The sequence below is a fragment of the Chanodichthys erythropterus genome, chromosome 11, assembly GCF_024489055.1.
Source record: "Chanodichthys erythropterus isolate Z2021 chromosome 11, ASM2448905v1, whole genome shotgun sequence".
Taxonomy (NCBI): Eukaryota; Metazoa; Chordata; class Actinopteri; order Cypriniformes; family Xenocyprididae; genus Chanodichthys; species Chanodichthys erythropterus.
Window position 1 is genome coordinate 15,204,162 of NC_090231.1, and position 27,988 is coordinate 15,232,149.

At 37.9% G+C, this 27,988-nt stretch overlaps 2 protein-coding genes across 4 annotated transcripts; one reads left to right on the forward strand and one right to left on the reverse strand.

Moving 5' to 3' along the window:
* hspa12b (heat shock protein 12B) lies at positions 1–17,744 on the forward strand. 3 transcript variants are annotated; one of them, XM_067401843.1, is made up of 13 exons: positions 1–363; positions 2,494–2,590; positions 5,351–5,445; positions 6,869–6,993; positions 7,111–7,297; positions 7,503–7,607; positions 8,953–9,069; positions 11,220–11,397; positions 13,092–13,178; positions 14,529–14,633; positions 15,302–15,560; positions 15,651–15,754; positions 15,837–17,744. In XM_067401843.1, exons 2-13 carry the CDS (start codon positions 2,545–2,547, stop codon positions 16,502–16,504), a joined length of 2,076 nt encoding a protein of 691 aa, XP_067257944.1. In that variant the 5' UTR covers positions 1–363; positions 2,494–2,544; the 3' UTR covers positions 16,505–17,744. The 3 variants fall into 3 exon arrangements, with proteins under 3 accessions (XP_067257944.1, XP_067257945.1, XP_067257946.1); XM_067401844.1 differs by lacking the exons at positions 2,494–2,590; positions 5,351–5,445; XM_067401845.1 differs by lacking the exons at positions 1–363; positions 5,351–5,445 and having other exon boundaries at positions 2,582–2,590.
* A 79-nt stretch (positions 17,745–17,823) lies between these two features.
* cct7 (chaperonin containing TCP1, subunit 7 (eta)) lies at positions 17,824–27,775 on the reverse strand. Its single transcript, XM_067401846.1, has 11 exons — positions 27,686–27,775; positions 25,442–25,595; positions 25,230–25,336; positions 24,757–24,935; positions 24,493–24,664; positions 21,767–21,931; positions 21,239–21,427; positions 19,954–20,051; positions 19,694–19,826; positions 18,567–18,773; positions 17,824–18,469 (listed from the first exon to the last, which is right to left on the reverse strand). The coding sequence occupies exons 1-11, from the start codon at positions 27,689–27,691 to the stop codon at positions 18,236–18,238; spliced, it is 1,644 nt and encodes a 547-aa protein (XP_067257947.1). The 5' UTR covers positions 27,692–27,775; the 3' UTR covers positions 17,824–18,235.
* Between the last annotated feature and the right edge of the window lie 213 nt (positions 27,776–27,988).

Sequence of the window (27,988 nt, forward strand, 5' to 3'; positions counted from 1 at the left end):
CCCTCCCTTTCCCCCTTCACTACAGCAACCTTCATATTCAGACCCTGTACATGTGTGTGTGTGTGCGGCTCTCTCAACCATTCCTCCCTGACATTCCTCAGCAGATGAAGGATTGACTGCTGGGATACAGAAACAGAGGAATATTCTTTGGATCTGAGCACTTTTGAAACTTTTTTCAACTTTAGAACACCTTCAGCACCATCAGTGCTTTTCTTCTTTCAGACCTTAGACTGGAACTTCTGTTGGGAAACAACATCATTACGCAGGCTCTGCTACTGAAACATCCAATTGCTTTTGGGATTTTGGACTTTGATCAGGGACTAAACAACCCCAGGCAGGGGACGATACATTATAAACAAAAGGGTAAGTACAAATTTAACATGCTAAAAAGTTGAATGGGACCAGCATCAGGTGCAGTGCTTTGTCTTCTTTGTGTGCTGACTGACAGAAGTGGGATTGATGGGGGCGTTCCAGAGAGATTAATGACTTATTCATGCTCTAGTATAACATGAAAAGACAAATGGTATTTTAGTGGACATTCTGACCACAATTACCTGACGGACATTGAAATATGACTTTGTACATCCTCTAAAATGACTATAATTGTAATGTAGTAGGAAAGGGGTCGGTAATTCATCATACTTGACCTCAGCTTCTGCAAAGTGTTGCTGTGTCACAAGTAGCTCTTGGGTGGAAATTAATAGGAAGATTTTCCTAGAAAACTCTCAGAGGAAACAAGATGTTTGTTTGTGGCTTTTTACAAAACGGAGGTACAAGCTGAAATTATTTTCAGTGGCAGTCGACAATATACTGAGGATGGTTAAATATAAATTGTTGTTTTAATATCATTGGTATACCATTATAGTTTTTAATGTTTTCATTTAGATTTTTCTGTTTTTCTTTTCATTTTACATAAGTTTTATATATTTAAGTTTTTTTTTTTTTAATATCCCTATATAGTTTTAAGTTATTGTATTACTTAAAGCTAAACGAAAAAGACAGTTTATATATATTTCAGTTAATGTTTACTTTATTTCAAGTAATGAAAATGTGTTTTTATGGTTTTAGTTTTAGTTAATGATAATAACACTGACTAGAAACAAAAGTATTTTACAGTTACTGGGAATAAATATAATCTGTCACAAGTCAAACAACTGAAATGTCTCACTGAAGCAGACAGAAGCTTTAAATTCTGCTCATTGCCCAAAGATGGGTTAAGTGTACTACAAGTGGTCACTAAATACATTTTTTTTTAATACAGAGAGAGTATTTTAAAAGCACATTTTAGTTCATATTCATGGTGTCTCAAAATAGCCACAGTTGAGTACACATTAAGATTATCTTAAGAAGTACTATAGAAGAATTTTTAGTAAATTAAGTACAAAATTAGCGCGTGAAAATACAAGGATATTATGGAAGTGTACTTTTTTTTAACCTGGGATAACACAATAACCTTTGCAAAGCAGGTAGAAAAAAGTATACCATGAAGAAACAGTGTTTCTTTGTTCAAATGACTCAGCCTCAGTGGCAGAAAGCCTCTTTGATGTCATTTGTAATCTGTATGAAGTGTGTCTGAAACCATATGGAGAGGCAGTGATAAATCATATCATCTGAAGGCAATCAAGTTCAATGTGCATGTATCATTTTAAAGTTTTTAATGTTTAAATTTACAAATGTCTCTATCTTTCACACACACACACACACATGCACACACACACTGCTTCCCTCAAACCCTACAACCTTTGAGAGGGTTTGAAACTAACAGTGGAAGAAAAAGAAAATGGGAATGAGTCCAAAGAAAAGATTAAGGCAAGAGGCATGGGGAAAACAGGGGGGAAAGGGGAACACGTTGGGGGTAGGGGACATGTGGTTGAATTTCATAAAGAACCATATTCATTTTTCAGAAAAAATCATTGTATTGTAGACTAAACACTTAAATAATACTAGCATTTAACAGCATTTACTTAACACATTTCTGTGTTTATTGTGTTTCTCTCCTGTTTCAGATCATTTGGTCTGGAAACAGAGCCCAACAAGAGCTTTGGGAGATAGGATGACTAATACACACCCACTAACACATCATGTCATGCTTTTGTTGTTGCAGCTGGGACATCCTAATATGATGTTTTAAAAAGAGAAAGAGAGAAAAAATATAGATTTGTATTCAAAGAAATGATAGAATTTAGAATTTATGTGTGAAATGTCCAAGGTCAATGACAAAATCTTTTAAAAATGTGGTTTAAAACATGTTCCACATTCTAAGAAACTCTGTCTAATATGTATTCATGTTGATTTTTTATGGTTATTTTAAAGAATATTTACGAAAAATCTGGGATATTCATGAAGTAAAATCAAATAACATATTTTCCTAAAACCTTGAATTCATATTAATTTCTTAATCATCATATATTACATTTAAATTACATTACATGTAAATATTTCTTGACATCATGAAAGAAAAATTTCAAATATTAATAAAACCTTGCTTCACAGATCAGAGTTATTCTTACCCTGTTAGGCTGTAAAAACCCTGTGACCTCTACAATGGCAGACGTCCTGCAGCTCAGTACCAACAGTCTACAAGTGCCAGGTAACATTTCATTAAAATTATTCTATGATGCTAAAATTAAGACTTGGATGAAAAATATCATATCTGTAGAATATCCTAAGGAACCTAGGTTAATAATAGTTTAATAGAACAAGGCTACTTTTGCAGTATACAACCAGAATTTATATACAGCAGACTTGGAGTCCAAAATGTAAAGCTGAATTGAAACCTGTGATCATCCACATATTTCCACAGGAATTATGCTGTAATTCCTGTCTATGCCGTCAACAATACTGGACAGGGGTGTGACCCTCTCTTATCTACACTCTGTACATGTCGATAACATTCCTCTCACTCTTGAGTGAATTACACCCATATTCGAGTGTGTGCATGTTTGATGCCTTCATTAGAGTGACCTTGCTAGAAGGGGTCAATCCATGTTGATAGTACATGCCATGAAATTCATTTTGACCTGAATGCCATACGCAAACTTTTGACCATGATAGGAATTATGGAATGTTCGGAATTCTGCTCCTGAAATTCCTTGTGTTGCCACAGATATGAGACACGAAAAATCAAAGTGTTAATGCTGAGTTCACATGATGACAGTGTTGAAGAGAAAACTGAATGCTCATTTTAACTCCTGTGTTAGATAATGATAGAAAACAGCTTTCAAATGATGTATTTGTATTTCAGGCCTGGAAATAATTGTCCAGGTTTTAAAGTCTATCATCTATTTTCTAAATGCATGTTATTGATCTCATAGTAAATGAATCGTCCCTGTATATGTTTCATTGTAATTTTTAATCAAAATGTCATAACTCGATCTTCTGGTGAAACTTCATGACATATGATGACAAAATGGTGACATAAGTGACTACAAGCCCAGATTCAGATCTGCCTGCATCACATCTCAAAATTCAATCTATAGACCCTTTTCACAGACTGTGATGACGCATTTTAATGGTCATCAATATCGTAAATCCTGCAAAGTTTTTTATATTTTCATTTTTTATTTTTTTTTTAAACGTATGTACATTTATAAAACTATACTTAGTATTATATTACCTTTGCATCAAATTACACAAAAATAGTTAATGCTGCTGTGAGGGTGTTTCTAATACGGCGGCTATGGGAGTGACAGTAAAAATATATATCTTTCTCTCTTCTGACTGCCGCTTTCTATTTTTTTTCCCTCTTTTTGAAAGTTATGAAAACACTATTGTGGAGTTTTTCTTTTGAGCAAATGGAAACACAAAAAATATATTTAATATATTCTCTCATTCACCGCCATAATTTTCTTTTCGATAAGCCATAAAACTCGGATGTACATCATAATATGGAGGAAAAGATGTGTTTAATTTCATTGCAATTTTAAAGGTGCCCTAGAATTAAAAATTGAATTTACCTTGGCATAGTTGAATAACAAGAGTTCAGTACATGGAAATGACATACAGTGAGTTTCAAACTCCATTGTTTCCTCCTTCTTATATAAATCTCATTTGTTTAAAAGACCTTTGAAGAACAGGCGAATCTCAACATAACACCGACTGTTACGTAACAGTTGGGATCATTAATATGTACGCCCCCAATATTTGCATATGCCAGCTCATGTTCAAGGCATTAGACAAGGGCAGGACGTCTGGATCTGTGCACAGCTGAATCATCAGACTAGGTAAGCAAGCAAGGACAATAGTGAAAAATGGCAGATGGAGTTATAATAACTGACATGATCCATGATAACATGATATTTTTAGTGATATTTGTAAACTCTCTTTCTAAATGTTTCGTTAGCATGTTGCTAATGTACTGTTAAATGTGGTTAAAGTTACCATAGTTTCTTACTGTATTCACGGAGACAAGAGCCGTCGCTATTTTCATTTTTAAACACTTGCAGTCTGTATAATTCATAAACACAACTTCATTCTTTATAAATCTCTCCAACAGTGTAGCATTAGCCGTTAGCCAAAGAGCACTATCAAACTTATTCAGAATCAAATGTAAACATCCAAATAAATACAATACTCACATAATGCATGCAGCATGCATGACGAACACTTTGTAAAGATCCATTTTGAGGGTTATATTAGCTGTGTGAACTTTGTTTATGCAATGATAGAGTTGAGAGCTCAGGAGGGGGCAGAGAGCGCGAGATTTAAAGGGGCCGCAGCCTGAATCGGTGCATTTCTAATTATGCCTCAAAATAGGCAGTTAAAAAAATTAATTTAAAAAAATCTATGGGGTATTTTGAGCTGAAACTTCACAGACACATTCAGGGGACACCTTAGACTTTTATTTACATCTTGTAAAAAAAACGTTCGATGGCACCTTTAAAAACTTCTGAAAGAAGGCTAGATGTATTTCCAAGTCTTTTATAAAGGTATAAGGTCATTCAGCACATGAGGTGCTATGAAATCTAAAATGATCCACATTGCAGTGTTTTTCCACGAAACCATCCATTGGAAATTCTGATGTCGCCAAACACATGCCAGTTGGGGTTAAAAGCTCAGGCAAACAATATGGAATTTTAAATTCTCTTAGTTGCTCAGCCTCTCTGGTGTTTCATAACCGCTAACCCTCCTGTTCAAACTGCCGCGCTCTACGGCGAACTCGAACCCTGGTCTGTTGGCATGAGAGTCGGGCGCTCTAAGGAGGCTAAAGGCTCTCTTTCTCTTAGAGCTCTTACTTGCCTATCCTGATCTTGTTTTTCGAGTTTAATGCATGAGAAACTCACTTATTTTAATATTTTCAGGATTCCTCCATTCATCCCTCATTCTTTCTCTTTCATCTTATCTTCTTCAGGTAAAGACAGATTAGCCTCTACATCTCCATCTGGTTCTCCATCTCCTTCCAGAAATGAGTGCAGTATCACTCCTCTTACTCCCTCTCCCTCTCCGGTAAGATCATGACAGACACAGTGCTGTACTATGCACCCTCTTTAGCGCTTTATGATAAACCTGGATCAAATGCCAAGATCAGATGCTTCAAACTACAGTAATGTTGAAAGAGGATGTGGTACCACCAGAAATATGCAATTATGCTTCTTTACTTAGCACTCAGTCAGTTGGTTTAAAACAGCTCTGTCATTAGCTAATCCTCCAGTCAAAGTGCACTGCAATCTGTGGTAGCGCAAAAATGTTTTGTTCGAAAGTTGACTTACTCCTGTATCACTTAAAGGTGAAGTGTGTCATTTCTTCACCACTAGTGCCACAAAAGGGAATTGCAAAAATAATGTCAATGTTTCTCAAACACTCATCGGCTAATGACCCTGTCCCTTGTGTCCCAGACTTACAGAATGGCTGCATCTGAAATTGCATACTTCTCTATATAGTAGGCAAAAAACATGTGATAAAAGTAGCATGTCTGAATTCCCGGTACTCTTAAAAGAGTAGGCAAAAAATTGGATGATCTACTTCTTCTGTCGAGATTCTGAAGTGTATAATTTATGGACACTTTGTTATTATGAGGCCATGGGAGAGGATTTATGAATGGCAGTGAAGCAGCATAATTGATGCTGGTAGGTCATGTGATAAGGGTAACATGGCATAATATACAAGTTCATACGATATAGAACATATTTTTTTAGCTGTCATGAAGTAACTACTTATTCAAAATTAGTACCTACTATGATTTCGGATGCAGACAATGTTTTATGTATACCACTGCACTGCTTTTCCATAGTTTTTGATGCTTTGGACCATTGCGTTCACATCTAACATCTTTTTTAGTGTCTCACGCAAAACATGGTGTTCTAAAAACATGGCTTCAAAAGAAGTTAAACTTAAAAAACACACACATTTCTAGACTTTGCCTTTTCCATTCCACTGTTGTGCTTCTTGCATATTTAATCGCAAAATTGCATTCTGTGTGAATGTCCCCTTATTTTTTTTCATTCCACTGCTTTACCCTTCCATTGTTCTTCAATGTAAACATGCACTTGACATACGTTTAACCATTGTACTTGCATCTTGTGGCTCTTTGCTCATGTCACAGCATTCGAAATGCTTCTCTAGACCTTACATTTTTTCGTTCCACTGCCCTGTGTCTCACATTTTTAAACACATACTTACATAAATCACCTTGAAAATACTGGTATGAACTTAAGCTGCAAGTGATTCACGATACACCTCCCTCTTGAGGCGTTTGGTCAATGTAACACTCAGGTCAGGGAAATGATCTAGAGATAAGAGAAGAGAGGGGGAATGTGGAGTCAGTTACTCTCTGTACCAGGGAGATCTTTGTGTAAAGTTACCCCTCTGAAAAAGTGATAAGGCAACAGCTTTCTGTTTTCCTTGTTTCTTTCTTTCTTTCTCTCTTTAGAGGACAGAACTGAGGCCGCGTGTGTCTCGTCCATTTTCTGTGGTGGTTGCTATCGATTTTGGCACCACCTCCAGTGGCTATGCCTTCAGTTTCACAGAAGATCCTGAGACCATTCACATGATGAGGTATATATATATATATATGACATCTGCACACAACTGTCTCTAACTTGAAGTTATTATAAGTTCTTATAACTCCCCAGCCCATTTCTTACCCTACATTTCTCTTTGTTTTTCTAACAGACGGTGGGAGGGTGGCGATCCTGGTGTAGCCAATCAGAAGAGTCCAACCTGTCTGCTTCTGACCCCCGACCTCCGGTTCCACAGTTTTGGCTTTGCAGCTCGAGACTGCTACCATGACCTTGACCCAGAGGAGGCCAGGCATTGGCTCTACTTTGACAAATTCAAAATGAAAATCCACAGCACCAGTGTAAACAGAACATACTTTTACTGACTCTGTTTTTTATAGTAGAATTTATTTTGGTAGAGTAAGTGCTCAGCTTAGGAACATCAAATATTGTTGATAAGGTATCACAACACTGGCTAAAAAAGAAGAAGCTAGATCTACTGTCTAGTGTATTATTTGTGACACTTCTGTGAGCATTTCTGCAGCACAATTTCTTGGTTTTCTGTAGGATCTCACTATGGAGACTGAACTGGAGTCAGTTAGTGGAAGAAGAGTACGGGCCATTGAGGTGTTTGCTCATGCCTTGAGGTTCTTCAGAGAACATGCTTTAAAGGTGAACACACACACACACACACACACAAAGCAGAAGCAAAAGGACTATTAACTAATCAAGGAGTCATATTAGTACACTAAGGATTGATATTAAAACCTAAAGCGTATACTTATCTAAAGAGTACATATCTTATTAGGGTACAATTGATTGTGATTAATTAGTAATTCTTCATAATTTGCTCTTAATTAGTTGATAGTTATTAATGAGGCAAATCTGAATTCAGTTATTATTGATTACCTAATAAGGAACTTTCTCTCAGTCCTAAATTTGATATTACTTAGTTAAGCTTATTACCATATAAATTATCAGTAGTATTATTGTAGTACTACTTATTTGTCTTGCATTAGTTCCTGCATAGTTACCTATTAATGACCGACCATTATTCTAAAGTGTTACCGAAATGATATATTATTTTCAGCCTTTGCCCAACATGCTGGTATGGAATACTTTTTGATTTATCTTAAAAAAGTAAGTTACCTGGTTGCCTTAAAATTTTGAGTTCATTTAAATGAAGAATTTGAGTTAATACAATGAAGACGATTGGTTTAATAAACAGAAACTCAAAATATTATGTTATCTGAACAACATTAATTATCTAAGTTGATTTGACAAAAGAAAAAATGTGATAAATCATGAAAATATTTTTTTTTTACAGTGCGGCATACCCATGACCCTACATAGGACAAGTGGTTTAGAGAATGGACGGATATTACTTCTAGAATGACTGAAATATAATTTTTAAAATTCATTTTATCATAAAAAAATATATAATTTCTATGTACTTGTATTTGACTTACTAATTATTTGAACATTTGAATCTGTGAAACACATTTTTCCAGTGCTGTTAGTATTGTCTTGGTTATTTTTTTCACTACGTAGGCTTTTGTTGCCTATTTTAATTGTGTAATATAAATCTCCATCTAGGGCCAGACTGAACATGAACCACCAGTGTAATGTAGAGCAGTAGTGTTCTGTGGCTTTGGTCTAAATCTTTCAGGACGTACTTTTCCTTCACTCAAATAAGAACACATCCAGTCTCTGTGAACAGTGGGGGTCGGAGGAGGTGGAGGTTCTGGGCCAATCTGTAGTCAGTCTTGGCTGGACCCAAACCTTCTTCCTCCTGCTTCCTGGAGCCCCTGAAGGCTTGTGGGAAAACACTAACATGGAGATTTCTACCAAACTCCGGCCATGCATCCTGAGGGTCATGAGTTCTGCACATCACGGTACATTTTAGAGCGGAACGGAAATAAGGGATATCAATAACTAATAGAAGTATGAAAATGTTATCTGTGGAATGTAGTTTAGATAAGAGTAGGAAAAATAGTAATGTGTGTGTGCTTTTCAGGAGGTGAAGGACCAATCCTCCTCTGTGCTGGAAAGTAATGAAGTACGATGGGTCATCACTGTTCCTGCGGTGTGGCGGCAGCCAGCCAAGCAATTCATGCGAGAAGCTGCGTATTTGGTAATGTAGCATAACTGATCTAAGATCAGTTTCCACTACATATATGAAAAATTACACATTAAATTACACATTACACACTTTGTTTTTCACTTTCTCTTTTTCTTTCTCTTTCTCTTTCTCTTTCTCCCTTTCTTCTCTCATGCACACTCCCACATTAAATGTGATGTCCTTCAGCCCCCCAGTGCAGTTCAGGAAATGTGCGTATATGAAAAGGAATGCAATAGTCACTGCACACATATAGTAAATGGGAATGTTGAAAGACTTTTGTATGAGTGGAGAGAAATAGTGTGCCAAGAGGGGACTATAACCTGATATCCATGTGTGTGTGTGTGTGTCTAAGAAATCACTAAGAAATCAGTCACAGAGATTATTTTTACATACAGCAATCAACAGTACATGGATCACCGTCAAAAAACAAAGACTGTCGATTCGATCACTACCAGCTGCCCAGACTCTAAGACCCCTGCAGTTATACCTAAACCAGCCAACAACTCTACATATTAAATAGGTGTGAACTGTATTTGCTGTAGTAGCCCTGGATCTTTTGCTCTCACTACCTTACTAGAGGTAAGGCAGGTTAAGGTTAATTTTCCTCTTTGCAATGTCACAAAGGTTAAACAATGCAAGGGACCAGCACACAAACACAGGAAACCACGCCTGTCCCAGTCAAGCAAGAGAGGGTGAACGAGGCAGCCCACCTCCTCCTATCATAACTCCATGACAAACTGGGGAAGTGTACTGATATTTTCACAATGTACTGAAACCTCCTTTCCAATTACTTTGGTTACCATGTTACCAATGCTCATTGTACAGTAAATGTGGTGTTTAGATTTTGTAGTAACATTCAATGTTGTGAAACATGTTTATATTAAGTTTTCTGAAGAAAATCTGAGAAGTGCATGCTCATAAAATATGTCAATTAATGCTAGGGTGTAGTGAATGGGTGCAGAGGTGTTGCTATGCAGTTGTTAAGGTGTTCTTACTAAATTCTTATTGAGAGTTCTTACTAAATTATTGGTGGCTAGAGCGTCCTGGGTGGTTGCTAGGGTATTGCTATAGTGTTTGACTGTCTCAAGTCAAAAGAACCCGATGCGCCATACAGTTCAACAGCCCTGGTACGTTTTTGTATCAGTTTGAATTTCTCAAGACCAAGGCCGGCCCAGACTCTGTTGGTACCCAGGCAAGATTTTAGATTGTGCCCCCCCACAAGACAACTCTCCCAAGTTTTGCTAATGGCTAAAACTAATACATACAGTATGGTAACTGTGCTGTCATACAATTAACACATTATGCTGATCATGTCATGCTTGCTATCAACTATTACATTTTTTTTTTTTTACGTTGATCACAACATTGCTATTGTATGTCGTATATGTTGTATGTCGTAATGTAATCTAAAATACTATAAAAGGATATTAATTGGCAGAAATGTGGGCAAAGCTCCATTGAAAATCACTAAAAAGCTGTCACTTATCTCAGTTCATTGGGATCTCACAAAGTTACTTTATAATCAATAAAGCTGTCTACACTGCACAATAAATCTCTTATTTACATTGTGTCTACAATTCATTTGTTATAATGAGAGGATTTGCAAGCATGCAGAACTCAAGAGTCGGCACTGAGGAAAATATGCCACGGAATGGCCCTGCTCCAGACAAACTCTCAATCTGGGCATTAGTGCTGGGGATTTTTCAATCAGTCTTTCTGCAGGTTCCCACCTACTGGCATAAGTATACTTATGCCAGTAGGTGGGAACAAGTGTCTCTTTGAGTGAATTATTCAATTATTCACAAATTCATTCAAAACAATCATCCAAATTACTGTCTATACGAGAGAGTCATTGAATCATTCACTCAACAGATTTGTTCAAAAACTGATTCATTCAGGAACTAAACAAATTACTGTCTGTATGAGTGAGTCATTGAATTGTTCACTCAACCAGTTCATTCAGTGATTCATTCAATAATGAAACAAGTGGCTGTCTATACAAGTGAGTCACTGAAATATTAACTTAGCTTGTTCAAAAGGCTGATTTATTTAGGACCTAAACATCACTCTGTGTGCTGCTTAAAAACTGTTGATTAGTGTAAATTACTCAGTATTAACTGAAACTCTACTAATTAGGGCTCATTTTGTTTATCTTATCGTAGGCAGGTTTGGTGACTCCAGACTCTCCTGAACAGCTCCTCATAGCTCTTGAACCAGAGGCTGCATCCATCTACTGCAGGAAGCTCCGTCTACACCAGGTCATTGACCTCAGCCAACGACCAGTAACCAATGGTTTAGATGTAGATGGCTCCCGCCCTTTCGATTCCAGTTTTAGGCAGGGTAAGAAAAGTTTTTTTTTTCTTCTTCTTCTTCTTTTTCTAAATCAATTAGCATTATACAATATCACTTGCTCTCAGATTGATCCTGAGAAGGAGTCCACATTTCTTGCTTTAAGTGTATCACATTTCTCTATAAACATTAAATGGGAACCATGCTTAAAGCATGGAGAATACAGAACTGTCTTTCATCCCTTGAAAATAGAGTACTGTTTTTGTTTTGTGTGGTTATGTGTGGGTTTATGCATGGAGGACAGTTAGATCGGGGGCAGATTGATCCAGAACCAAGTGGGTCTTAGTGACTGTGAGAGCATGTGGTTTGGGTTAAGACAGAAAAAACAAGATGACATTTTCTCGAAGGTTAGAGTGTCCCCTGAGGTCACAGAGCTGAAAAACTCTTTGAAAGATTGACAGTGTTTTTGTTATCAATGCTTGAAACAAAATGGGGCTCTTTTACAAACACTCTTTTCACATTTATATACCACAAAAAATAAAGTACCGTAGACACCATCATTCATTCCTGCTTTTACACTCAAACCAAATATACTTACAATTATACACACACATTTCACATTATAATTGGAACAAGGTGCTGTGGTCCATGAGCTCACCCTCCTCTGGACTGCTTACACTAGTTTCCCTGGATGATTCCTTTTGTTCTTTCAGTCTTTCTTGCATTTTTGCTTGCTTGCTAATTCAAAGCGGTAATCTCCCAAAACATGTTTCACACCTGGACAATGTTCATATACACACAGAATTCAAGGGACACAAACACACAGTTCAACTTTGGCACTTTTATGTTCCAAGGGATTTTTTTATTATTATTATTTACACTAACAGGCATGTGTTTTTTCCTTTATGAAGGTAACAAACTTTCCTGAAAACCTTGAAGTCTTGTTTTTGATGCTTCTGAAATTGGTTTAAATGCATTTTATGCATTGATTGTGTTGTTTTATTCATCGCACAGAGACTTAGAAACTAGTCCAAATAATTTAGTCCATCATTGTCTGTCCTCTCATCTATATTAAGACCATGGATGCATTATTCATCTTTGTCTCTGTTCTACCAAACCACATGGGTTTTAGAGCAATTAAAGTTCAAATCAGTTTATTTTTCCTTTTTCCTTTTCCCTTTGTCTTGTTTCAAATGTTGTTTCATATTGTAATGGGTTCCAGATTGTCCCTGAAGTGTAGTTTTTTTCTGTGTATTTTTGCAAGCTGTGGGAATGTTCATCAGCATGTCTATTCTATATTGTTCACAGACTGTACCTGAAAAGAAAATGTTTGAAGTAATGCATTCCATAAAAAGAGTTCCTCAGGAAATATGGCATCCAGTATAGCCTTACTAACCCCAAAAGTGAAGCAGAGATCATTCTTAGTTTAGCAGGTCATTATTCACTAAAAGCACCCACTATAAAACTCCAGCCATGAAACAAGCTTGTTTTAATAGGTATAAGAGCAATACTTGAAGTAAATTGAGCTCACATCTCAAAGATCATGTTTTACAAACAAAAGCTTTAGGTTCATTCAAATCAAGGTCTGTTTAGCAGGTTGCCTTAAAGATCTAGGTATCTGCAATCTCTCCCTCTCTCTTTTGCTCTCTGTGTGAATTTTATTGATTCTAATGTGATAAGGCTTTGATTAATGCATCCCATGTGTGAGTGATTCATAGATTAAAGGAAGTCAATGTGTCTTTCAGCCCGTGAGCAGCTCCGCAGATCCAGACATAGCCGAACTTTTCTGGTGGAGAGTGGTACTGGAGAATTGTGGTCTGAGATGCAGACAGGTAAGAGATGGAAACACACACACACATTTATTTAGCTATAAAAATAGCAATGGCAGCAATAAATAAATATAATAAACAGTAATTTTGACCTCAGACACACAAAGTATATTGGAAACTGACATCTTGTTGCCTTGAGGCCATATTGCCGACACTAATAAACTCTTTTTTATTTATAATTCTTTTATCATAATACAAGTAACCACAAATAGACCATAATACGTTCCAGGGTAATAATTCCCAGAGTACTGTATTGCACTACTTTTTCATTTTTTATGTAAGATGGAACATTACTATTTTAAACCATGATTTCCCCTAGCCAAGCTTCCTTGTTCTCTCTGTGCATATAATGTTTATATGACTGTAATTGCTGTGCATATGTGTAAGAGACCCTCATTATGGAGCAATCATTGGTATGTTGTTACTGGCTGCACAGTCTGAGCGCATGGCTGCAGTGTGTGTGCGTGCAGTTCTCTCTGCATGACTGGCACAATGACAAGGTGCAGGGTCAAAATAATCAGATCTTTCGCTCCAGATGTTTCCTGAAGAGAGAGGGATCGAGAAGGAGATTTTATTAAAATCTAACTCATACAATACTCAAAATACAGATCTCCTTCAATCTCTCATAGTCTCCTGCGATTCTTAATAGTACACACATGCTTATAAGTTCACAAAGACAAGGCAATTTTTCCATGAGTTATTACACCACTGTAAACAAACAAGAAACACACTTTCCTGTGAAGTTAACTTAAGTCAGTTGGCAGGAGCCAAGCTAAGCCACTTTTATCTCAGATTGCACCATAAATGTCTGAAGGCTGTTTGCTAGAAGATGTTCCTGACTGCAATAGGTCTGGGAGAAAAGAAAGGGGGTGTTATTTAAACAAGTCTTGTTGATTAAAAAAAACCTGGTAACAATTTTTGACGTTAGCGCCCGCCGTTCAAAGCTCTTTCCCTACGTTTTTTTGGCTAAAGGTTGCAGGCTTACCTTCCAGTGGCTTTGATGAGAGGGTCTGTATCTCTTACCATTGGGGAAAGTGTAACGCCTAACTTAATCACGTGTGGCACCTCTCAGCCTATTGTGTAATGGCAGTGACATTAGTGTCCGCCATTCAAAACTCCTTCCCTGTGCCCTTACGTTTTTTTGGCTAAAGGTTGCAGGCTTGCCCTCCAGTGGCTTTGGTTTACCTCCAACCCCAATTAAACACACCTGAACCAGCTAGTAAAGGTCTAATTAGGCATAAAAGAAACTTTCAGCCAGGTGTGTTGAGGCAAGTTGGAGCTAAACTCTGCAGGACAGTGCTTGGTGACCCCTGGACTAAGGTCAAGATTAAATAACCATGTGTATTCTCAAAGGTGATCGGTACATTGTGGCAGACTGTGGTGGTGGGACGGTGGATCTGACAGTGCATCAGATTGAGCAGCCACAGGGTACTCTGAAGGAGCTTTACAAAGCCTCAGGTTAGTTGAAGACCAAAGCCAACTTCTTCATCACACTTACAACTACCTCCCTGACAATTATGATCTTTGTCTCAAAGATCTTCAAGACTAGAGTGAAATGATAGGGCATTGCTGAAGTGAATAATCATGAGTGACCAAATTTGATTTCAACTAGTGTTGTACATGATTTTGCAATGTAGACCATGTTCCTGGATCAACGTCCCCCCTTGATTCCATTCCAATTCCATCCCATGTTGTGGGATGTAATATTTGGGCCATATTACCGAATGTATGGTAGTGTTTGCTATGAGTGTGGGCTTGGCAAAAAGACACATCAAGGGCGCTCATAAGCAGGGTAAAGGTAAGGTTGGGTTGGGGGTCCAATCCTGCACCTGGAGGGCCACCTTCCAGGAGAGCAACAAATCCAGGAGCACATCCTATCCTACTAGGCAACATGTGTATCACTAGTTTGAATGAAATCAAAGCTGGAGTGGTCCATCTTGATTATTCACTTCAGCCATGCCCTGTCATTTCACCCCAATCCTGAAAAAATCTGATTCTGAAGGTCATCTGATCACGGTTATTCCAAAGGATTTAGTTTAGGACCTTAAGAAAAATGAGGTGAACATGCAAATTGAGTGGCATGTTACCTAAACCTAAATGGTACATAATATACGTTTGTCTTTCAGGAGGTCCCTATGGAGCAGTTGGTGTGGATCTTGCCTTTGAGGCTATGTTGTGCCAGATCTTTGGGGCTGACTTCATTGAGAGTTTTAAAGCAAAACGTCCAGCAGCTTGGGTGGATCTCACCATTGCATTTGAAGCCCGTAAGCGCACAGCGGCTCCTGGCCGGGCCAACTCATTAAACATCTTGCTGCCCTTTTCTTTCATTGACTTCTACAAGCGACACCGGGGACAGAGTGTGGAGACTGCCCTGCGCAAGAGCAAGTAAGTCTGATCATTGAGGACATTATTGCAGAATTATGTCTTTGAAAGTGTGAATATTTAAGTTTAAACTTTGTGTAATGTTTTTGTCAGTATGAATTTTATAAAGTGGTCATCTCAAGGGATGCTGAGATTCTCTGCAGAGGCCATGAATGAGCTTTTTCAGCCAACCATCAACAATATCATAAGACATATTGGTAAGAGACGTCTCTCAAACAAACACTAAGCCAGGGATCGGCATTTAATTCTAAAACTTATCGATTTCTCTCACCTTACCAGAGAACCTGATGCAGAAGGAAGAGGTAAAAGGTGTGCGTTTTATCTTCTTGGTTGGAGGATTCGCAGAGTCGCCCATGCTTCAACGTGCGGCCCAGAATGCACTAGGGCGGAATTGCCGTATCATAATTCCACATGACGTAGGTCTAACCATCCTGAAGGGTGCAGTCCTGTTTGGACTAGACCCCACTGTTGTCCGTGTACGCCGTTGCCCGTTAACTTATGGTGTTGGGGTTTTGAACCGCTTTGTGGAAGGCCGACACCCTCGTGAAAAACTACTTCTCAAAGATGGCCGAGAATGGTGCACTGATATCCTGGACCGCTTTGTTAGTGTTGATCAGTCGGTGGCTTTGGGTGAGGTGGTGAGGCGGAGCTACACTCCAGCAAGAATAGGACAAAGGAAGATCATAATCAACATCTACTGCTGTGACACTGATGACATAACCTACATTACTGACCCCGGGGTAAGGAAGTGTGGTGCCATCACGCTGGACCTGCTTGAGTCAGGGGCAGCGGCAGCTAATGTTGGTGAAAATGATAAAGGATCCACATTTGAACGCAGAGAGATTCGCACTACCATGCAGTTTGGAGACACCGAGATCAAAGTCACAGCTGTTGATGTGGCAACTGGTCGACTGGTGCGGGCATCAATTGACTTCCTGTCCAACTGATCCTACTAAGCTGTTTCTGGAGAGAACTGGAATTCGTAGAATGTGAGGGACATTTAACGACAGCTAATCTCTTCAAAAAATAATCTCAAATAACAGCTTTGAGTTTCAACATCTGGATACTTAAGGATTGCAGATGTAAAAACTGGAGAGCTGAATGATAAACTGGAATGTTATTGGGATTCCATTTCATCGTGCAAAGCACCAGCTATTTGGACTCTCTCTATATTAAGTATACTGTAAGCTTTGGATTTGAATGATATTCTAATTATGAGTAATGAAAATCTCAATTATTTCAAGAGCCCTAGACAAAATTTAACTAGACGTAAAGTAAAAAGAACGGAAAATGCATTTACATTGTCAAACAAGCTTCCATTTTTGGCATAATTTCTGTAAAAGCATTTCCTATTAAAAAATAGGAAGTAGTTCCAATTCTGTTATTGCTGGTAGTGTTAACCAGCATGTCACGCATGCAGTAAACAAACATATATATTTTTTCAGGTTTGCAGATACTTAATATTTAAATTGATTTATCAAATAAAGCCACTTAATTATTTTTGTAAACATGTATTCTATAACTAAATATTAATCATTTTAAACTTGTATCAAAACAGATCTCATGTTTATAAATGATGGTTACACCACCTGGAGGTAAGAAGAAGAAGTAATCATTTTGAATGATGTTGAGGAGGTTGGTTAACAGAGAAATGATTTAAATTTTCTGATTTCCTAGGTACAAAACCGGTAGTTACATTTTGAAATAAGACTCGTAAAAAAAAAAAAAAAAAAATCCTGCCTGGTTGTAATTATAGTTTTACTTATTTGCTCCATGAAAAATCTGGTTTGTTCTTCCAGTACAATTTAATTAGCTAAAGCCAATGAAACACTACCTCTCAAGACTTTAAATTATTCCAGGTCTAAACTTTTAAGGTCTGTTGTTTTTTTGTTTTTTTTGATACATGCCTGGTATAAACTTTAAGTGATAACATTTATCACACTAACATTTATCATTCTTTAATCTGTAATGTAAAAGTAAAATTTGATTTTCATCTACCAGGAGGTAAGAAACCCACTTCAAAAGATGTTTAATTTCCTATTAAATATGCTGGACATCAGTTCGACATAAGGGAATCTAGCTAGGGGTTAAATCACTCAACACAATGTTGGAATATAGTCCTAAAACCTTAGTACAATACTATGAAATTGTTGGTATACTAAATCACAATGACTGAAAATAAAGTTATTTTTCTTTAAATGTTTACCTGATCTGATGTATAGTCACTTCTCATTCATGACTGAAAGAAGAAAACCACACACAAATGTTGAGAAGCAAAAGTACTGCTTTTAATGGTCCAATAAATAGTTCCGCCGAATGACCAACACAGGAACAAATCTCAGCAGAGTGCCTGCATATCAGTGCTTATACAGATCTACAAACTGACTTTATTTTTTGAGTGCATGTAGGGTTTGCGTGTGTTCTCAGACTTATCACAAAACAACATTCAAATCTCCAACTACCCAACAGATGATTCAATCTCCATCGATCTGGAACTAATTACATTTTATTCTGTTTTAGCCTTTGTAAACGCACAGAAATGCATCGATTTAGTGGGACCAGGGAGTAACAAAACAGGTCAAGGAAACAAATTAAGGCCCTATAAGATGCCAGCATTTGTTTTGACCTTCTGAAAGTCCAGAGGCTCTGCCCAAGACACTGCTGGGGATGGGTGTGGATTAGTGGGCGTGTTGGGGTCTACCACGACCTCTTCCTCTGCCAGCAGGTGCCGCTGGGCCGTCAGCAGTGGAGCGAGGGTTCTTGATGGTCTCATCCACTGAGAGGATGAGGCACGCAGCCTCAGAGGCAGCGGTCAGGGCATTGATACGCACAACAGAGGGCTCCCATACGCACGCTTGGAAGTTATCCGCTATGTCTTCATTATTTATGTCTACTCCATACCACATGCCACCCTAGGGGAGAGAGAGATTATGCAAAGGTACATTACAACACTGACATTACATTTAGATGATTAAATAAAACATGATCAAGCATGACTTGTATAGCTACCTGTGCATGCTTGGCCCTCAGTTTATTTAGGATATTGGTAGCATCAAAGCCTGCATTGTCACACAGCTGTCTGGGAATTATCTCCAGGGCTTTGGCATAGGCTCCGATCAGTAGCTGCTGCTTCCCTGGAATTGTTCTAGAGTAATCCCTCAGATACTTCGAAAGCTCCATCTCTATAGCGCCACCTCCAGCAACAATTGAGTCATTCTATCATGGGGAAATAGGAGCATGTTAACTTTTTTTTTTACTTAAAGGATTAGTCCACTTTCAAATGAAAATTACCCCAAGATTTACTCACCCTCAAGCCATCCTAGGTGTATATGACTTTCTTCTTTCAGATGAACACAATCGGAGTTTTATTAAAAATATCCTGATGCATCCAAACTTTAATGGATGCGTCAGGATATTTATATAACTCTGATTGTGTTCATCTGAAAGAAGAAAGTCATATACACCTAGGAGTGCGGCCATTTTCTAAATAAATAAAGTTATACACATTTTAACCATAATTCTAATAGAGAAGAAGAGAGCTAGTTCAAGACTAGCGTTTATGGTTAAAACATATATAATTAAATTTTATTTTTTTTTAGAAAATGACATTGTTTCGCAAGATAAGACTCTTATTCCTTGTCTGGGATCGTGTAGAGCTCTTTCAAGCAGCACTGAAACTGTAATTTTGACCTTCAGCTGTTTGGAGTCTATTGAAGTCGACGATAAGGAGAATAATCCCGGAATGTTTTCATCAAAAACCTTAATTTCTTTTTGACTGAAGAAAGAAAGACAAACATCTTGGATGACATGGGGGTGAGTAAATGATCAGGAAATTTTCATTTGAAAGTGGACTAATCCTTTAAAGGCTTAAGAAATTTGTCTCCCCCTGCTGGCAGTTCTTAAAGCATTCTGAAATTTCAGCATGTCATAATTCCTCACCAGCGTTTTTGATCATTTTTGCAAAATTTCATTGGCACCAGAATATTTTATTTGTATGAATATCTAAAGTTACAATATATTGAAAAATAAACAAACAACAACAACAAAATTTTATTCTAGCTTCAATTTTCAACAACAACAACAAAACAAAATCTGCAGTTGTAATTTATAGCAAGATATGCTAAAGCTTTCCCCACCTTGATCGCTCTGCGCACAATCATGATAGCATCGTGCAGTGAGCGTTCCGTCTCTTCCATGAACTGCTCTGCGCCGCCCCTCAGGATGAAGGTGCAGGTCTTGGCTTTTGGGCAGCCTTTAAAAACGTTGTATCTGTAATGGAAAACATATCGTTAAGTATGGAAAATGTTCATGTGAAATCTTTTATTAAATTAAAATCTCTAGTTTCATGGACAATTACATTTTGTATTAACGCAAGAAAAAACAAAATAAAACATACCTTTCTCCTCCAACCTGCACTTCTTCAAAGAGCTCACACTGTCCTAGCACATCATCAGTCAGGGCACCGACACTGGTCTGAATAGAGCCGCCACAGGCCTGGAGGACACAGTACAAATGCTTTAACAACTACATGGTCAACAACACATCAGGATACATCAGGACACATATATCAGCCATTAAACTACTCACAATAACTTTCAAATAACACTACAGAGTTCAGCAGGAATGACATTTTTGTAGGCTAAAACCCAGAAAAGAGAATTTTAAGCTCTTCCAGTTCCATCATCCTCAAATCAATGGATTTTCGGTTAAATGCCTGAAATAAGGTCTGACTAACACTAAAAGCTTAATAGTGGTAATTGTCATGTGACCATGGTGTAGTTCTTTTATGGCTTATTTCCACCAAGAGGTAGGATACGGTACAGTACATTTCGGGACTGAAAACCCTGATCTGGCTTGCGTTTCCACCGCCAACAGTACCCTTACTTGATAGACGTGGTGTATGCCGGAAAGTAGCGATTGTGCAAAGAAAAAAGCGTCACAGTAAACAACAATGGAGGACATACAGCAGATCTTGTTCTTGCTTCTCAGCATGTGGCTGTTTGTCACAAGAAGACAAGCTTTTATGGTATTTCAACTATATTTAAAAAAAATGGCACCTCTTGTGTTCTCATTCCCCTTGTAGCATGTGCAAGTGACGATTCTGTGTCAACCAATCAACGTTCTGCAGCGAATCTAGCTCCACCCTTTAGGTACCGGACTACTGTGCTAGGTCCCCCAACAGAAGGGTCCCAAAAAAGTGGTACTGTTCAGAATTAATGGTGTTACCATTCACAACTTCTGACAATCGAAACAGAAATAATTGCGTACCATACTGTACCGTACTGCTTGGTGGAAACGAGCCATTATAGCCTGTGTTTAGCTGTTTACCTCTGCCAATTCTATTTATTTAAAATTCATACAAGCTGTGTTAATTTGTCAAGATTATCTGTGAAAAAAAAACGTGCAAGTATCTTAAACTTGTGTTGGTCATGAGCTAATTTCTGCAGTAATCCAAAAGCCAATGGAAAAATCCTATTGGGTTTTGTCAAAAGAAACAGGATGATGCCAACTTTCTGGTTGGCCTACAAAAAACATCATCCCTGCAGTGCTCTATAACAATGCTAAAAGAAAACTGGATTTAATGGTTTATTCAATGTAAACAGACTGGAATTGAATCATGAAAGACGATTTGACTGATAGACAGTCAAAGCTAAACGACAGGACACGGGAAACCATCATACCATCATAGTTCTCTTGAGATCTTCCTCCACAACACGGCCTGCACAGAACAGATCTCTGTCTGCAAAGTACTGTGTGGCTACATCTCCAATGGGCAGCTTGGACAGCACCACTTTTGCACCAGATTTGTAGATCTTCTCCAGCTTATCATACAGAATGTTCCATTCAGCATCAACAATGGCCTGATAGTCCTGCAAACAGCCACATAAACATGATGTAAACAACTTTGTTTACACGGGCCATGAAGGTTTACTGAAATGAGAATGTGTTCCAGAAAATTTTGTCTTGCGAACTTTAGCACTAGTTAGTGTGACTTCAATAACTTGTAGAAATTATAGAAATCAGATGATACTAATGAGCCTTCACTTCTGCCAAAACATCAGTCCATGTTAAAATGACACCATCAGTAACTGTTAATCTTACTTGAACCAGACCTCCTCATGGCCCAGTCCTTTCATTGTTCAACAATCAAAAGGAATATACTTGACAAGTACATTAGAAAACCTGTGACAGTGAAGAGCAGTACTGACCTCCACAGAGTTCACGCGAACCTCAGCATTGTCCTTTTCTGCCTTCAACTCCAGCTCAATGTTGAGCAGTGCGATCTTTGGGTTCACATAGCGCTTGGGCTGCATCTCAAAGCCAGCATAGGAGAAGGTCTTCTTGAATGCAACACCAGCCACAAGCTGAGATTCCTGACACACAGCAAAAACAAAGGAGTGTAAAGTTAAGATCTTCTTTTGCTGCAATTTGTCAGTGGAGAGACTTTTTTTTCCCACCCATTCTGTAACTTTTTGAACATCATACTAGGTAGATCCACAATGTTCAGCTGTCACAACAATGACACTAAGTGTAAAAGGCTTTGTTCAGGCAGCAAAACTGTTGTTTTTTTTTTGTCATATTTAAATCAGATTTGTACAGATTTTGTTGTCTGCATGGCAAATAACATGTTTTCCAGTTTCCATTCTCTCTTAAAACACTGACAGTTATTCTCAGTTGCTGTATGAGTAATGGGGCTGGAATACACAACATGATTTTTTCCCACATTTGTGTGCTGATTTGCAGTCTGGAGAAGTTGACACTAGTTGGAGAAAATCAGAGCCAGTCTTCAGATTTTCTGCTGTCAAAGCTGTCAAAACCCAAATTTTTTTGTGCTTGAGACGAAGATTCCATCCAGTTCAAGGCTTGAAATTGCAACCATTTTGGTTTGTTTTTTGGACCCTTTCTCTACAAAATGTTTGCTAATTACAGCACAGTATGTGCCTGCTGTAAGCTGACAGATTGACCATTAAATCTTTCTATCACATATTACCAATTAAACCATCTTTACATTCTTAACTTTAAAGCAGTTTTTAGGTTGGTTAATATTAGCCGTCAATCACTCCGATTTACTGTGCTCCAATGTCATGTGATGGGGATTTCAGCTAACTAGAAAGCAATATGTAAAGAGCTGAAAAGAGAAGATGAAAATAACACTGTTACATATCACATATCCAGCACTTGATTCATCCTATCCTTAACTACTTCATTAAAATGCTCCCACACTGTATTTTTCTTTCCTTCCTTTTGTTGATTTTAATTCTTCATTTCAAAATTTCTCTTGTATATGTTTAGCCTCCGTTGTTGCTTAAACAAGTGGACCTCACAACAGCATAGCTTCATGAGAGTCTGCAAATTAATGCCTAAAGAAAAAAGTTAAAGTGCCCCATATTGTGCTTTTCGAACATTACCTTTCATGCAATGTGTAATGTGGCTGTCTGTGAATGTAAACGATCTGCAAAGTTGTGAAGCCGAAAGTGCACAATAAATAGTTATATTGTCTCTCAAAAGAAAGAATCGGCTCTGAACCCCCTAAATGAGTCGTCCAAAATTCAAATCCCACTTCCATGACTGCTACACATCACTGGGTAACACATTTGCCTAATCCCCACCTATGTTCTACATCGTCCACCAGCGAACAACTTGACCCATCCTCAAACACTGTAGCTAGCTGTTCGTGTTGTGCACATGTCGAGAAGAGGCTGTTTTCTGCTTTGCAAAAGCAAATTCTCTTTGTAAACACTTCCATAGGATGAGGATGTGAAAAGTCAGTGTTTAAAATTACCACAGGGAAACAACAGCTGTATAACCTTTTGACAATGTATTCTCAAATCTCTGTGAGGTCTAAATAGGATTTAAAAAAATGCTTAAAGATGAGACAGTACCAACTTATTTGGACCAACTTGCTCCTCAGAATCACAACCTGCAAGTATGATTAATTATTGATGTATATATTTTCTACCGGAGGTTCAAAATATATAGTTTTGCGTTTTATAACCGGCTAACTCACATTATCCCCGTCTTACTCCTAATCAGCTGTGGGCCACTATTACATACAATTGTGTCCAGTAATGCAGAATGTCTCATAAAATGTGCAAAAATGTAAATGTATGGGAGGAAGAAAAGCAGAGACATGGATAAATCGATGTTAAAGACAGCTCAATTTAGTCGGGTTTTCTGTGCACAGACAGAACAGTTTTTTTTTTTTTTTGTCAAACAGACAAATACAAACAAAATTGTCAAAAATGTCTGTTTTGGCGAATATTCACGTAAACAGTTGATTCTGTCTTAAGTGAACGTAAACAGTTGGGAGAATATTGGATGTGTATCAGTGTATTGGATCTCTGCATTCAGCCTTAAAGTGACAGCAGCCAATAAATACCTGCTGTGTCTATGACATTAATGTTCATCAAACAACAAAACATCTTTAACAAAGATTAATATAAATACAGTGAACACTATAGTGTTACTTTACATTTACATTTCTGTACCTAAATACTATAGTTAGACCTTTATTTCTAATTTTGTTATATCGTACTTATCTATGCTAGTAATTAATGTATTTTTTTTTTTGTTTTTTTTTTTTTTTACTTTACCACCACATGCCCCTACTGCAAGCCTATTTTTTTTTCTTGCTGATCCGAAAAATTATCTGATGTTTAAATGATTTAAAATCTGTGTGAAAATGTGTGGTGTATTCCAGCTCTAAGTCATGCTGACCCTTGCATCATTACTATTTAACGCAACCGATAAGATACATTAGATATTGACTGTACAGATTTCATAAAAAGACTAAATATACAGCTTGAATATGCAGATCTCAAAACTTGCAAAATGACAGTATGGCCAGTCAGTTCAAAAGATTTGTGCAATGTGAACAAAGCCAAATACCTACTTATACATTTTTTTTTTAATCTAGAACACAGCTTCCCCTCACCTCCAGAGCTCCACCCTGCACCTTCTTCACTCCAATCATCTTCAAAGGCAGCAGATCGTCCAGCATCATCACCGCATCTACCACCATCTTGGAGAAGAAATCCTTCTGTCCTGCGATCAGCTTTGAGTTCATAGCTGTAGCAGCACACTTCTCCAACAACCTCCTTTGTTCCCTGTGGTGGCAAGAGAGGAGAAATGATCACCTCTTGACATTTATGTTATACTAACTCATGACTATGTAATAGCACACAGGGTCTGGACTCACTGCTCATCATCCTTTTTGACTGTAACAGCGATTTCGTTGATCTTTTTGACGGCAAGCTGAGTGGCAGTGCGGAAAGCTCTGATGATGGTCTGGGGGTGAAGTCCCTCCTCTACGTACGGCTTCAACTGCTTCAGAAACTCAGCAGCAAGCAGAGTCACTGAGGTGGTGCCATCACCAACCTGAATAAACACAAAGAATAATGTTGCACATTACACATTGCAAAGAATGATGAACTATTTCATGATTATAATTAAATAGAAAAGGAAAAATATTTAATTAATATTAAATAATATGGCATTTTCTAAATATTTGCTTTGCAGTAACACTCAATAGCTAGTTGAACACGTGTTTCACATCATAGCTGCTATAATATTGTGCATTTTAGAATAGCATGTCAGTCAATCAACGCTGAAAACCAGAACTATTTCCTTTTAAAGCAGCCTGAATGTACAGACAATGAGAGGGAATCTTACCTCAGCATCCTGAGATCTGGCAATGTCTACCAAAGTCTTGGCCGCAGGGTGTACAACTTCCAAAAGTTTCAGAATTGTGGCTCCATCATTAGAAATAGTGGCTTTGCCTGCAAGATAACATCATGTAAATCACAACATGAAGCCAAGCATCATATTAATATGATATCAAGAAACGTATCAATACTTCCCAATAAAGAGAAGTGCAGACGTACCTCTGTTATCCACCACAAGCTTGTCCATGCCACGGGGGCCGAGGGTGGTCCGCACAGCCTCTGCCACAACCTGGCAGGCATTGATGTTGCTGACCAGCTGCGGGACCCCCTGAGAAGAGTCTGTGCCCTCCTTTAGGAGGATGACTGGAGTGGGCTGAGAGGAGAGATTCAAGAATGGTCACATAATCAACATAATATCAAAGTTACACAGTCCAGGGTTTTACCTGCATAGAGAATTACGAGGCGGTCGTCTCTGTCAAATTTAATGCCGACTCCAGCTGTTGAGTTTTGACAAAACTCAGACAGGCAGTCACATGCTCAGATACCCCTTTACCATAGTTCTGTTGCGGCTTCCCGGCCTGTGTTTATTATCAAACCGTTCTGCCCATCCCCACTGCAGAAAATGGGGTTACGTGCCGAAAAGATCGCTTTCACTCCGGCCCTACAACTTGCTGGTCTCGAACGGAGCCGTTCAGGACATTCTGCGTGAGCACACGAAAGTGATGCGCAGATCGCGGTTATATCCGCATCAGATAACCTGCCGGGTTGGGCCGGCCAAGTAATACAAAATAACATTCCAAGTAATTGCGGATAGATGAGAGATAAATCATTAATGTATTGATTTTAATAAAGACACGGAACTCTCATTTGGTAAAACGCAAGGAATGTGCGTCACTCTTTTACTTTCCTTTTCAACGACAACGCATTTCTATTCAGGGAAAACCAATCATAAGGAAACCATATGCCTAGAGCATCTTCTAGTGGTCATTATACAAAACACAAAAGGACCCCACATGAGATATTGCTTAACAGCTTTAACTAAAAATATACACAAGCTTAACAGAAATTATTCTGATAAGAGTGTCTTTTTTTTTTCAACACTGATGTAATGAAACAGAGACAATGGAGTAAAAACTGTGTTTATAGGCTATTATGGAAATTTTATTTTACCAAAGAAGAACTTTTATTTTAGATATTTAAAAGCCGCCTACATAAGTGTCATGTTACTATATTATCATGCTTAACACTGAGAATTTTAATAGTTATTTTGTGATGATCAGGTGCAGATATCTAAATCAGAGAATACCGTAGGTTTGGGAAGTTGGAGGGTGGATGATTTATTTTTAACAGCGCTGAACATGGGTTTGAGCTATTAATTTTGATTTTGAACTCTCTAAGTGCCCAAGATTAATGAATTTATCTTTAAAATGTACAAAATTTTCTTCCGGGGGAGCAAGCCCCCAGACACCCCTATAGGGACAGAGGTACAACCACCACAGAAAGCACACAATTCTGTGGGAAACACTCTCTATATATGATAGTGTTCTCAAAATACAAATCTTTTCGACCATGATCAGGATTTTACCACCACCACCTCATTTTGAGCCAGGAAAAACCCTTGTATTCAATTAATTTTTTAAATATTTTTAAGAGCAGACCAAAGAAAATGTGTTTTATTTACAATATAACTGACCACAATATTTTGCAATATTGTGCTAATAACCTTTCCAAACCTGTAAATTAACGTTTTTCAAGGGTTTCCGTGACCATTGGAGAGTTTTGACAGTTCATTTACAGACAATATAATTAACTACTTATATTTATAACAATGTTGTGCTGTTTACTTAAAGAGCTTTACTACATCGTATGGAATAATATCTGCTCTTATCTTCAGTTATTGCAGTTAAACATGATGTCATGCACATATGAGAAGCACTAATATCTCTCTTTAAGTGTCACTACGTGTTAAAAATAAAAAGCCTTTACTCAGGAACAGGAATAAGCGTTTTATAAAAGCACAGATTTATCGTAGTGACTGTTAAAAACAAACCGTGTCAAAGGGTGTAGCCGGTTAACAGTTCATTACATCTTTCCTCATTACGGAAAGGATGCTAACTCAAACCCTTTGGTTTTATTTAGCAACCAAAAATACTGTGAAATACAAATGTTTTTAAATGTGCACATATGCCGTACAAAAGCGATCTTGTGCACGTCGCATCGTGACGCACATCTCTAAATTCTCCCTGTCATTCTCAAACAGAAGAATGAATCGTTAGCAACCAAGCTAGCTAGCATGAATGTAAAACTTTAGGTGTATTATCTCATTTAAGATAAAAATAATCTCGCAGACATGTCCTTTATGCTTTATTCTCTCTGGACATTTATATCCCAACACTAGGAGAAGAGTAAACTGCTAAGATGACGATGGATTTCAAAGTAAAACAGGCATGAATGAGCACTCACCATCATGTTTGCGGAATAGAGGAGGATGGATGGAGCCGGGTTGAGGTCCCACAATGCACTTAGAACTCTCTAGAACACGTGACGCGTCTGTTGTTCAACTGATGACGGCCATCAGAGGGCGCTATTACTATAGGTTTCATCCTGCTCCGCAACCCGGAAATATCTCTTCAAGTTATGCAGATAATAGATGTCTCTCTCCTTCTCTTACTCCCCGTTCCTACTGTGACTCTTATTTATATCCTTATGGATCTATATATTCACCTTATTCCTACGCCCCATGACGCTTCGCGCGAATTATTGGTT

Excerpts from the sequence above, each read along its gene's own strand:
- cct7 (XM_067401846.1), bottom strand. Across the intron at positions 20,052-21,238 it reads ATCTCAAGAGAACTATGATG|GCCTGTGGCGGCTCTATTCA; the intron begins GTATGATGGTTT and ends TGTGTCCTCCAG. Across the intron at positions 18,774-19,693 it reads TTGTGCGCAGAGCGATCAAG|AATGACTCAATTGTTGCTGG; the intron begins GTGGGGAAAGCT and ends TCCCCATGATAG.
- hspa12b (XM_067401843.1), top strand. The coding sequence starts at position 2,545 with ATGGCAGACGTCCTGCAGCTCAGTACCAACAGTCTACAAGTGCCAG. Across the intron at positions 7,298-7,502 it reads TGAAAATCCACAGCACCAGT|GATCTCACTATGGAGACTGA; the intron begins GTAAACAGAACA and ends GGTTTTCTGTAG. Across the intron at positions 15,755-15,836 it reads CAATATCATAAGACATATTG|AGAACCTGATGCAGAAGGAA; the intron begins GTAAGAGACGTC and ends TCACCTTACCAG.